This window comes from Hemicordylus capensis, chromosome 4, assembly GCF_027244095.1.
Source record: "Hemicordylus capensis ecotype Gifberg chromosome 4, rHemCap1.1.pri, whole genome shotgun sequence".
NCBI lineage: Eukaryota > Metazoa > Chordata > Lepidosauria > Squamata > Cordylidae > Hemicordylus > Hemicordylus capensis.
Window position 1 is genome coordinate 313198045 of NC_069660.1, and position 12996 is coordinate 313211040.

Here is a 12996-nt window from a genome sequence, read left to right on the forward strand (position 1 = left end):
GGGGTAAGTGCACCCCCACCTGGTTCCGTGCACATCCCTAGTTTCGGCCAGAGAGTTTACTGCATACAGCTGTACCACATAATCACATGCAAGAAAAAATGATTAATGACTGGCAGTAATGTACATTAAGTGGGTGGCAAAGAGATGCATGAGGCATGACAATAACCCCACAGTAACATTGTGGATTCCCGTTTTTCCCATTATATATGGTGGTTCAAAATAGAAACAAACACACCACAAAACCCTGCACAGAAAGTACCAATGAAATTCTGCCTATTGGTGTTCTGGTGGTTTATCATCTGCAAAATACCTGTTATTCCAACAGGGAGGAGAAAGAGTGGATGCGTATTATAAGCATGCCAAGGAGATACAATGTGTATCTGTGTACTGTGAACACAGACATTGGTAGGGGTGAGGAGAGAAATGGGAACTGGTGGGGTAGACAGACTAGAAATTTGCAAATTGATTCCAGCTCGAAACGGGTCATTTTGAGTGTTTTGAGCTTGAACCAAAAACACCCTTAAAATAAAGGGCCTGTTTCGAGCTCAAAACGAAACAGCCCCATTTTGACTCAAAACGTTTTGAGTTCCATGACAGATCCCACCTAGAGGGACCATGAGCTGAGCCTACAAAATCCAGTCTTAGTCTCAGCTCTCACACAAGCAATTGTAATCTCTTTTTATTTGCATACTTTAATGTTTTAATGTATTTTTAAACACTCTTAATTATTTTTAACTACATTTACACATAGAGCCCTTCTGGTCAACTGTTTACTAGGATGCAGACTTCTCTCTCATAGACAGTCTGAGTTCTATTTTAAATTTTATACTTTATATTTTCTTCCACCTTATTACTACCCTATACTTTTATAGCTTCATAACTGTAGATTTATATTTTATATTGTACCCCTGCCTGTACCTCACGTATTGTACTACACTTATTTATTTATTTATTTTTACATTTATATCCTGCTCTTCCTCCAAGGAGCCCAGAGCAGTGTACTACATACTTGAGTTTCTCCTCACAACAACCCTGTGGTTGGGCTGAGAGAGAAGTGACTGGCCCAGAGTCACCCAGCTAGCATCATGGCTGAATGGGGATTTGAACTCGGGTCTCCCCGGTCCTAGTCCAGCATTCTAACCACTACGCCAAGCTGGCTTATGCTGGTCTAAGACCAAAATAAAGGTAATTGATTGACTCAAAATGTTTTGAGTGTTTCAAATTACAATTTGGTGCCTGTTTTTCCTGGGATTGCTGGCCTACCAACTGGGGTTGGCAGGTAGACCAGTCCTCCAAGGCAGGCCAACACGTTAAATCCGAAGCAGAGGTCTGGTCTACTCGCCTCACATGGGTAGCGCATCAGGCCGCCTCAGAGGACCTATCTACCCAGTGACCCCAATTGGTAGACCAGCTCTGCCTGGAAAAACAGGCCTCAAAATGGCACTCGAAACATTTCAACTATTTCGAGGTTGATTCGTCAAAACAGCTAGCTTTGGCTCCTTTTTCATCAAATCGATTAGAAGATTTTTTGATTCGTTTTGAGCTCAAAACAAATAGCAAAATCTGTTTTGTGTGCATATGTAACATAAGGAGTAGACATAGATAAGCAAGAAAAAAATAGACTAATATTGGTTAATACAAAAAGGCTATCCATACTAAACTATTTTCCATTTTTTATGACAAGAGCAAGAGCTCACATTTTCAGTGTAAGCAAATGTAAAGTGATTCAATTGGGGCAAAAAAAACCCACCCAACTTCACATATACGCTGATGGGATATGAGCTGTCAGTGACAGACCATAAGAGAGATCTTGGGGTCGTGGTGGACAGCTCATTGAAAGTGTTAACTCAATGTGTGGCAGCTGTGAAAAAGGCCAATTCCATGCTGGGGATGATTAGGAAGAGGACTGAAAATAAACACGCCAATATTGTCATGCCCTTGTACAAATCTATGGTGTGGCCACATTTGGGGTACTGCGTACAGTTTTGGTCACCATATCTTAAGAAGGATATTGTAGAACTGGAAAAGGTGCAGAAGAGGGCAAGCAAGAGGAGGACCTTCTTTATGAGGCCTGGCTACAGCATCTGGGGCTCTTTACCTTGGAAAAGATGCAACTAAGGGGAGACATGAAAATTATTCCTGAGTAGAGAGAGTGGACAGAGAGAAAATTTTCTTCCTCTCTCACAACACTAGAACCAGGGGTCATCCCATGAAACTGAAGATCGGGAAATTTAGGACTGACAAAAGGAAGTACTTTTTCACACAGCGCATAATTAATCTATGGAATTCCCTGCCATGGGATGTGGTGACCAGTCTCAAAGGCACGATGCCTCTCAATACCAGTTACAGGCGAGCAACAGCAGAAGAAAGGGCATGCCCTCACCTCTTGCCTGTGGGCTCCCCAGAGGCATCTAGTAGGCCACTGCATGAAACAGGATGCTGGACTAGATGGGTCCTTGGGCCTGATCCAGTAGGGCTATTCTTATGTTCTAAAGAGTTCTAAACTTTGGCAGCAGGTAACAGTGCTAGGCATAACTAAGAGACAACTAGGATTTACATGTACAATTTTTTTTTTTAAAAAGGCCCAAAACATTTGTTCACTTGCTCTAATCACTCCTTGTACAAGTAATCCAAACTAACTAAATTATTCAAATATACATTTTTAATCTAAAACTTGCACAGCAGATTATCTTTCCTCTAAGAGTCAGCATGAGATGCATTATTTATTACTACAGTACTGCCAATATTGCCTTTATTATCAGAAATGCAACTATGAACATTTTTCCATTCCAGTAAAAATTCCTCTCTCTCACACACGTCAAAATACAGATCAGTTTCCAAAGACCTGTCTTTAGATGACAATATCCAGGTGTGTTGTATATATGTGTGTGTGTGTGTGTTTTAAATAAAGATGGTGCAATGTCTTTACGTTTGTTAACCAACATATTGGCTCAAACCCAAACATTAGTTGTGAAGCAGTCCCACTGAAAGTAATAGAACTTAAATTAGTCCAGACAACTCTATTGGTTCATTACTGGTGACTTAGTGATAACTAATTTTAGATGGATCAGGGGGCTTTTGTCATTTCCTTCTCTTGTATGTAATAAATACAACAAATGCATTTAAAAATGTATTTCGTTTGATTAAAACCAAGTCTTGCATCTAAACATCAAAACTAGATGTTTAGAAGGGCTTGCTCAGCTTCTCAGCTGTGTCTGCTCTTCCCAGAGTTGCCTTCCAACTGTCACACTGGATGGGAGTCAAAGGAAGGAATGTGGGGCCCCTCCCAGCCCTAGCTGACTCCACCCCCACTACTAGTAAACACTGCCTTTCGGTAACCCTAAGAACTCCTAGCCCTGTTATATGTTAACCCTAACAAGTAACCCTAACAAGTAACACGCACAGAGATAGAGAGACTAAGACTTACCCCTTAGAGAGAAACAGCCCCTGCAAAACTCCCCTCTTGGTTTGTTTGAAGTGGAAAAGACTACATGTTTAGAAGGGCTTGCTCAGCTTCTCAGCTGTGTCTGCTCTTCCCAGAGTTGCCTTCCAACTGTCACACTGGATGGGAGTCAAAGGAAGGAAGGTCCTGGGTGTCACTCAGAATTAGATCCAAGGTCGCCTTCTCTCTGGTCGGTTCCATGACCAACTGTTCTAAGGCACAGTCATTTAGCGTATCTAGAAATTTGACCTCTTTGTCCTGACTTGAATGTGAATTTACCCAGTCTATGTGTGGGTAGTTGAAATCACCCATAATTACAGCACTGCCTCTCCTTTATGCCTCCCTGATTTCCTCCTGCAACTCCCAGTCACTGTTGGCATTTTGATCCGGAGGGCGATAGCATGTCCAATTTCAAAAGAGGAAACTTCTCCAAAATGAGGAGTATGGTGAAAAGAAAGCTGAGGGGGAAAATCAGAAGAGTCACTTCACTCCAGAGTGCATGGAGTTTACTCAAAACCACAATACTAGAAGCTCAGTTAGATTGTATACCCAAAAGGAGGAAAGGTACCACTAAGTCCAGGAGGATGTCAGCATGGCTAACGGGTACCGTCAAGGAAGCCATAAAAGGGAAGAAGACTTCCTTCCGAAACTGGAAGGCCTGTCCAAACGAAAAGAACAGAAAGGAACACAAACTCTGGCAAAAGAAATGCAAGGTGACAATAAGGGAGGCAAAAAGAGAGTTTGAGGAACATTTAGCCAAAAGTATCAAGGGGAATAACAAAAACTTCTTTAAGTACATCAGAAGCAGGAAACCTGCCAGGGAGGTGGTTGGGCCATTAGACAATGAGGGAGTGAAAGGGATTATTAAGGAGGATATGGAGGTTGCAGAGAAACTGAATGAGTTCTTTGCGTCTGTCTTCACGGCAGAGGATACTGAGCATATACCTGTTCTTGAACCAGGCTTTTTAGGGATAGAGGCTAGAGAGCTGAGTCTGATAGAAGTGACAAGGGATGATGTTCTAAACTGTCTGGAAAAACTGAAAGCTAACAAATCACCAGGGCCGGATGGCATCCATCCAAGAGTCCTCAAAGAATTCAAATGTCAAATTGCCGACCTCCTTGCTAAAATATTTAACTTATCCCTGAAATCGGGCTCTGTACCAGAGGACTGGAGAGTAGTAAATGTAACACCGATTTTCAAGAAGGGATCCAGGGGCGATCCAGGAAATTACAGGTCGGTTAGCCTAACGTCCGTTCCAGGCAAATTGATGGAAAGCATCCTCAAGGATAAAATTGTAAAGCACCTAGAAGAACAGGCCCTGCTGGGAGTGAGCCAGCATGGCTTCCGCAAAGGTAAATCTTGCCTCACCAACCTTTTGGACTTCTTTGAGAGTGTCAACAAGTATGTGGATAAAGGTGATCCAGTTGACATAGTCTACCTGGACTTCCAAAAAGCTTTTGACAAAGTTCCTCATCAAAGACTCCTGAGGAAACTTAGCTGTCATGGAATAAAGGGACAAGTACATGTGTGGATTGCTAACTGGTTGAAAGACAGAAAACAGAGGGTAGGTATAAATGGAGAGTTTTCACAATGGAGGGAAGTAAGAAGTGGGGTCCCCCAGGGATCTGTACTGGGACCGGTGCTTTTTAATTTATTCATAAATGATCTAGAAGCAGGGGTAAGCAGCGATGTGGCCAAATTTGCAGATGATACAAAACTCTTCCGGGTAGTGAAATCCAAAACGGATTGTGAGCAGCTCCAAAAGGATCTCTCCAAACTGGGGGAGTGGGCGACAAAATGGCAAATGCGGTTCAATGTTAGCAAGTGTAAAGTGATGCACATTGGGACGAAAAACCCCAACTTCAAGTATATGCTGATGGGATCTGAGCTGTTGGTGACGGACCAGGAAAGGGATCTTGGGGTTGTGGTTGACAGCTCGTTGAAAGTGTCTATTCAATGTGCAGCAGCTGTGAAAAAGGCAAATTCCATGCTAGGGATCATTAGGAAGGGGACTGAAAACAAAATGGCTAACATTATAATGCCCTTATACAAAACTATGGTGCGACCACACTTGGAGTACTGCGTACAGTTCTGGTCACCACATCTTAAAAAGGACATTGTTGAACTGGAGAAGGTACAGAAGAGGGCAACCAAGATGATCAGGGGCCTAGAGCACCTTTCTTACGAGGCAAGACTACAACACCTGGGGCTTTTTAGTTTAGAAAAAAGACGACTGCGGGGAGACATGATAGAGGTCTATAAAATCATGCATGGCGTGGAGAAAGTGGAGAGAGAGAGATTCTTTTCCCTCTCACACAACACTAGAACCAGGGGTCACTCCATGAAATTGATTGCCAGGAGGTCTAGGACCAACAAACGGAAGTACTTTTTCACACAACGCGTGATCCACTTGTGGAACTCTCTGCCACAGGATGTGGTGACGGCCAACAACCTGGATGGCTTTAAGAGGGGTTTGGATGACTTCATGGAGGAGAGGTCTATCAATGGCTACTAGTCAGAGGGCTGTGGGCCACCTCCAGCCTCAAGGGTGTGCCTCTGAGTACCAGTTGCAGGGGAGTAATGGCAGGAGAGAGGGCATGCCCTCAACTCCTGCCTGTGGCTTCCAGCGGCATCTGGTGGGCCACTGTGCGAAACAGGATGCTGGACTAGATGGGCCTTGAGCCTGATCCAGCAGGGCTGTTCTTATGTTTTTATGATATTTCACTGCAGATCAGTCCATCATCAGGAAGCTGCATAGTAATAATTAATCTCAGTATGACTTAAGAGGAAATCCTCATTAAGACTAGTGAATTGCACCTTTTGTCATTCTAGAGCACTGTAAAGTCTGAGTTTATGCTAGTTCAGTTCACACAGCTCTTAATATTCTTTATATTTTAAAGGAGGGTCATAATGCACCCCTGCTAACTAAGCAAAGAGGCACCTTTTAAAAGTGACGATTCTCTTTATTTAGCAGGGCGAAAACAACTTGCTCTATCCATCCCCAGCACAACATCCCTCCAGTGGTTGTTGCCAATGTCTATCTCACATTTCTATTTTAGATTATGAGTCCTTTGGGGACAGGTAGCCATTTTTTAAATTTATTGTATATCTATGTAAACCACTTTGGGAATGTTTGTTGAAAAGCGGTATATAAGTATTTGTCATATTCGTGGATATCCAAAATGCTCACTCTTGTATGCACTTTTTCATGCAGTTTGCAGAAATAAAACTGTATTTGAAGAATGTTAAAATTTAACCTATTTTTTTGTTTTACCTGCTTCTGCAAGCAACACCAAATGCATTGGGAACACTTGTGGTACCAGTAGATAACCCCCCACCCCGAGACTATACCCAGGGTGAGGCAGAGAAACAAAAGCGAAGGAGGCAATAACTGTGTATACATTATAATACAATTAATGAAAACGTTGCATAGTGATATATATCATGATGGAACTTGTCACTCGTACATAATAAACTGAGACAATCTTTTTACTTTTCACCCTCCTCTAATTCATTTAAGTTGGGTTAACTTAGCCAGTACAGCAATATGTCAAGTTCTGTAGAACTGTTCTGAGAGGGGGGGGAGAGACTGTGTTTTCTCCTCCCCCCACCCCGCCAACCAAAACAGAATCATATTGTCATGTTTGTTCCTGTTAACAAATTAGTTATCAATTCCATGTTGGTATTTTCTAAGATGTCTTTCAAATACCTGAACAACATATGGATATAGGGATGTTGTTGCAGCCCATAGTTTGGTTCTATCTTGCATCACACAGTTTGGTTTTATTACTGGACGCTTCCAAAACATTAGTATACCTGCATCTCGAATATTAAATCTCCAGCAGTTATCATAGGAGGGAAAAGGGTGCAGACTATGTGCTGAAACTCAGCATACCCTTCCCCTCAGTTTGACTGACAGGCTTCAAAACATTAGCACTCCCACTGAACTCAGAAGGACAAGCAAGCTTTTAAGTAACTTAGTGTGGATAACCATGAAATGAGAGAGAGAGAGAGAGAGAGAGAGAGAGAACGAACAAGAACACGCACGCACACATATGCACACACACTCACAAATCTTTGTGGGGTACCTGAGCTGGAGGTATATGTCAGAAGGGGTACAATCATTTTAAAAGGCTGGGAAGACCTGGGCTACGTTATATAAGTGCTTAAGTCTGTAAGGCACAAGATAGCACTGCTATCAAACTTTCAAAACTTCTCATATACAACTACTGTTTTTTAATTTGTAACAATAAATTGTATATTTTAAATCAGCTTTAAAAAGAAGCACCAGGTTCATAGCTGGAAGGAATTATGGAGTTTCAGGCCATTCTCATACCTTTGGTGTTCACCATTTTTGATGTGACCTCAAGCTTCTCCAAAGGTTCTGTTCCAATGTTTTCTAGTTTAATTAAGAGTTGCTGGGTCTCTCCATTGTAAAGATGGACAGACACATTAGTTGTGATTTCATCTCCTGAGGAAGGCTGTAGTGTATGAGCAGACCTTTAATAACAGAATGAAAAATTCAAATGAATCCAACTTTTCTAAAAATCTAAATGCTGTTACTAAGCTTTCTTTAAGTATTATATAAATTGGTCAACCACTGTGAATGTAGAACAAAGAACAGGGACTTGCAGGGGACAGACAATTTTTGCCAGTCCCCATCCTTTCCTCTCGTCCCCCAGAGACAGATCCCTCTTATCTGATTGGAGCCTCTCTTCTCAACCACATGGAGCCTCTCATTCTGCTGTGCTGCCGCTGCGCCTTCTTCCAGCCCTTTTTTTGCACATAGGCGCCACACTGGCATAAACGCTGCAGGCGCCTTTAAACTACTTTTTGAAAGTATGCACCATGGCATTCCTGCTCAACAATATGGTATTTAAAAACACCAAGTTGTGAAGCAAAAAGAAAAGGATACTGAAACTTGCCTATTTTCCTCAGCCCTCTAAAATGTCAGGGGGAAACTGTGAAAACTTTACATGAGCAACCATTTTGAAGTAGGGGTAAGTAGCAAGGTGGCCAAATTTGCAGATGATACCAAACTCTTTCGGGTAGTGAAATCCAAAACAGATTGTGAGGAGCTCCAAAAAGTTCTCTCCAAGCTAGGGGAGTGTACAACAAAATGGCAAATGCACTTAAATATTGGCAAGTGTAAAGTGATGCACATTGGGGCGAAACTCCCCAACTTCAAGTATATGCTGATGGGATCTGAGCTGTCGGTGACTGACCAGGAGAGGGATCTTGGGGATGTGGTGGACAGCTCGTTGAAAGTGTCGACTCAATGTGCGGCAGCTGTGAAAAAGGCTAATTGCATGCCAGGGATAATTATGAAGGGGATTGAAAATAAAATGGCTAATATTATAATGCCCTTATACAAAACTATGGTGGGGCCACACCTGGAGTACTGCGTACAATTCTGGTCACCACATCTAAAAAAGGACATTGTAGAGCTGGAAAAGGTGCAGAAGAGGGCAACCAAGATGATCAGGGGCCTAGAGCACCTTTAAGGAAAGGCTACAACAGCTGGGGCTATTTAGTTTAGAAAAAAACGAGTGCAGGGAGACATGATAGAGGTCTATAAAAACATGCATGGTGTGGAGAAAGGGGATAGAGAGAAATTCTTCTCTCTCACATACTACTAGAACCAGGGGTCATCCCATGAAACTGATTGCCGGGAAATATAGAACCAGCAAATGGAATTACTATTCACACAACACATAATCAACTTGTGGAATTCTCTGCCACAAGATGTGGTGATAGCCAACAACGTGGATGGCTTTAAGAGGGGTTTGGATAACTTCATGGAGAAGAGGTCTACCGACGGCTACTAGTTGGAGGGCTATAGGCCACCTCCAGCCTCAAAGGCAGGATGCCTCGGAGTACCAGTTGCAGGGGAGTAAGAGCAGGAGAGAGGGCATGTCCTCAACTCCTGCCTGTGACTTCCAGTGGCATCTTGTGGGCCACTGTGTGAAACAGGATGCTGGACTAGATGGGCCTTGGGCCTGATCCAGCAGGGTTGCTCTAATGTTCTTGTGTTCATTTTCCCAAATGATTGGAATCCAAAGAACCTAGGAGACTTATTTTTTTTACCCCTGCCTTCCCATACTATCACAAACTGCTTCTGAAGACCTTCATTTCAAAATTGATTTGGTTCAAAACCGCACCAAATACCATTTCAGTGCACAGAACAAGTCACAGCATATGACTTGTACGTATGACTTGTTGTATGACCAGCGTATCTGATTTGTAACAACTTGAACATGAAAACTCAAGTTCCCCACCTTGGCAATGAAGTACTAATCTGTAGTCTAGGTAAAGCTGGAATGACTTCCACCGTACAGCCGTTGGTCTTTATTCCTGGTAGTTTATCCAGAAGGCAATCACTGAAGACTCCAAAGACTGAAGTGTGATAACCTGTTAACAACAGAAGCCGCTTTGTTACTGAATTTATGTGGTTGGGTGGGGAAGTATAGAACAGCTTAGAGACCAATATATGAGTGACTAGTTAAGGTCCCACCTAATCACCTACCCACATGATGCTTCAACTATAAATAGCTATCCTGGGAAGCTTCCAGTGTCTGAAAATCCTCAAAACATAGCTGTAATTTGACATTTGGGTGGCATGAGTGAGACAAGCAACTTTTAACCCTGTTTAGCAGTCACATGTCAGTGTACCTCAGGTCAAGAACATATAGATGTTTGCTCTGACCACAGCAGCACCCAAAAAGGTTGCTCAGGTTGTCAGTTCCTCTAGTGGACTGGAGACTTCCAGTGACTGGTCAAGGAAATGACAGGTGTCTAGAAACCAGAAGATTTTCCAAATGATCAATGCAAACCTCTTGACAAGTGTTCTAGGACTTGCCCAGTGCCTCTTTGGAATTTGATCTTCAATCCTCCTAAACGAACACTGAAATGCCGCCACCCTTCCCCTGCCCCACCCACTAGACCACAATCCAATCTGATCTAAAATTGAAGGAACGCTATATATACTTTGAATAATAAGATAATTAAAACAACACAAAACAATTTACTGCTTACTGTGTGGCTTAGCAGAATTCAAGCAAAATAAAACCTCAACCTTTTAATTACTGTGCACTACCAACACTGGTGACCACACTGCACTTCCTCTTCCTGCCTCTTGTTTGCTTACAGTGCCACCTGCAAAAAGCATGGCAAGTCAAACATTTTCTTTTTTTCTTTCTTTTAGTCTGTCAGCTCTAGTTTGCCATAGTTGGTAAGTACTGATATTTCTTTCAGCCCTTTTGTGGGGGGTTTCTTTCTTTCAGAGACCCCAGGGCCTTGCCCATTAAAGTAAGCCATCAATGCAGTTGATTCCCTCCCCGCAACTGTGTTCCTAGCTCTGTGAATCCGAGGGACGTCATCTCCTACTGTAAGGAAGGATAACTTAGTTTAGTGGAATCACATCTCTTTCCCCATTGTTTCCTCTGCATCCAGTCCCCTCTTTGTTCTAGGGATGTGTTTCGTGCACATCCGGGGTGGCAACAAGAAGGCACTTTTAAAAAGAGGAAGGCAGGTCTTACCTGTCCCTCCATCATTCCTCTGCCGCCCAACCAGGGCGATGACGGCAGGGCTGTCCTTAGGGTATGGCAAGCAGGGCAACCGCCCCAGGCACCGCTCATTTAACCCCATTAGAATTAACTAGAAGGGGCCCCTGCACTGGCTGATTTGCCCTGGGCCCTGCACCTCACCAGGGCTCTCTAAAGATGGCCCTGGCTGTCAGTATTAAATGCCAAGTGGCTGCAGTGCTGCTCCCAACAGCCCGCAGGCAACGTCGGCACGTACATGGCATAAACACCATGCTGACCACACAACTGGCATCCATACATGCACAAATGCCATTTATGTGCCGACAGCCCCCCCCGCCCCCAGGCTTCTGGGAGCAGCACTGTAGCCACGTGCCTTTTAATACCAACCATGCCATGGTGGGGCAGAGGGGCAGGTAAGACCTGCCTTCTCTCCTTTTAAATCATCACCAGCCCAGATGTGCACAAAACACTTCATGCCCATCCCTAGTTTGTTCCTCCCTGTTTAAGCTGGTCTAGAAAGACTAACCTGTAAATGTTAGGCCTGCAGGGCTGGAAGCTAATTTGCAAGTTTTTCCTTCCTTATAAGCCTGGTCTTTTCCTCTACCCCTGATTCTTTATTCCTAAACTTGTAATAAAGACTTTATTTTTTACAATTTTGACTGTGTGCGTGTTTGAACACTCTGTAGGCAGCTGACCCTCCCGTGTGCCATTGTTGTGTATTTATTATTATTGTTGTAGTTTATACAGTCAGACAGGTGTTATTGACTGGTTTGTTTTATCCAGACATCGAGTACTACCCAAGGACCTGGGATGGCTGAATTTTATTGTCAATGTTGTTGCTGTTGTTCTAGATAAGGTTGCAGAATATAGGCTGTTCCCAGTAAAGTTGCTTTTTGTAATTGGCTGATGGTGATTTCTGTGGCCCCTACGGTGTCGAGGTGCTCTTCAAGTTGTTTTGGAATTGCACCTAGGGTGCCAGTTACCACTGGGGTTTACTTTGGTCTTTTTCTGCCACAATTTCAATTTGAAAATCTTTGTATTTTGTTATTGTTTCTATTTCTTTTTCTTCTATTCTGCTATCCCCTGGTATTGCTATATCGATTATTTTAACTTGATTTTCTTTCTTCTCAATTACAGTTATATCTGGTGTATTGTGTGGCAGATGTTGGTCTGTTTGTAGTCGGAAGTCCCATAATATTTTTGCATCTTCATTTTCTACAACTTTTTCAACACAGTCAGGGAAAGACTGTGAAGAAATAGCTGTTTAAAAAACCCAGCAAAGGCAGACCCATGCTTCTTTTTTAGTAATAAGAGGAAAATAAGTTCATATAATGAGAATGATGCATCACACATCATCAGCGTTCTCAGTTTGAAGAACAGGAATTGCAGGCACCAAGTGTGTGGAGCATCTCCAAAATATTGTTTGCGTCACAATGCAGAACATTTTCTGGTGCACAACCAACTTAAGCTGTCACCCCGCTCCAGAGGATAACTGAAGAAAAGAGCAGCAGTAAATGTTACCATTGATGGTGATCTGGCCTGCAGACTGGGGAACACCAACAAGTGTCACTGGATAAAGCCCCGATTCTGCAGGCAGGGAGAGAGCCGCAGGGAGAGATTCAAATTCAACTCCGCTTGTCAGAAGTCCCTGAAGAAGGTGGGAGACAAACATATAAAGAAGTCTATTCAGTTGACATGAAACTAAGGGCATATCATGTAGTGGGCAGCCAGCCAGCATTGATAGAGTTAACAGGGGGAAAGCAGTTGACCCTCATTGACAGACTGGAGACTCTAAGTCAAGACCCGGTCATTATTATTTATTTATTCATTTATTTTATTTCTATACCGCCCTTCCAAAAGTAGCTCATGGCAGTTTAGATTAAAATAAAAACAACTAAAATCAATTCACAGTTAAAATCAGGAACTATAAAAACAACATAAAACCATTAACAATTAAAACATTTAAAATAATTTTTTTAAGCCTGAAAGGCCAGGCCAAACAGATAGGC

At 42.8% G+C, this 12996-nt stretch overlaps 1 protein-coding gene across 3 annotated transcripts in view; it reads right to left on the minus strand.

The window, feature by feature from the left end:
* TRAPPC9 (trafficking protein particle complex subunit 9) overlaps window positions 1-12996 on the minus strand; it is a 523543-nt gene that overhangs the window by 444567 nt on the left and 65980 nt on the right. For all 3 annotated transcript variants that reach the window (XM_053245610.1, XM_053245609.1, XM_053245611.1), the window contains 3 exons: window positions 12509-12635; window positions 9722-9854; window positions 7780-7943 (listed from right to left, as the gene is read on the minus strand). In XM_053245610.1, the coding sequence (XP_053101585.1) occupies window positions 7780-7943; window positions 9722-9854; window positions 12509-12635 (424 nt within the window). The remainder of the gene's footprint in view (window positions 1-7779; window positions 7944-9721; window positions 9855-12508; window positions 12636-12996) is intronic.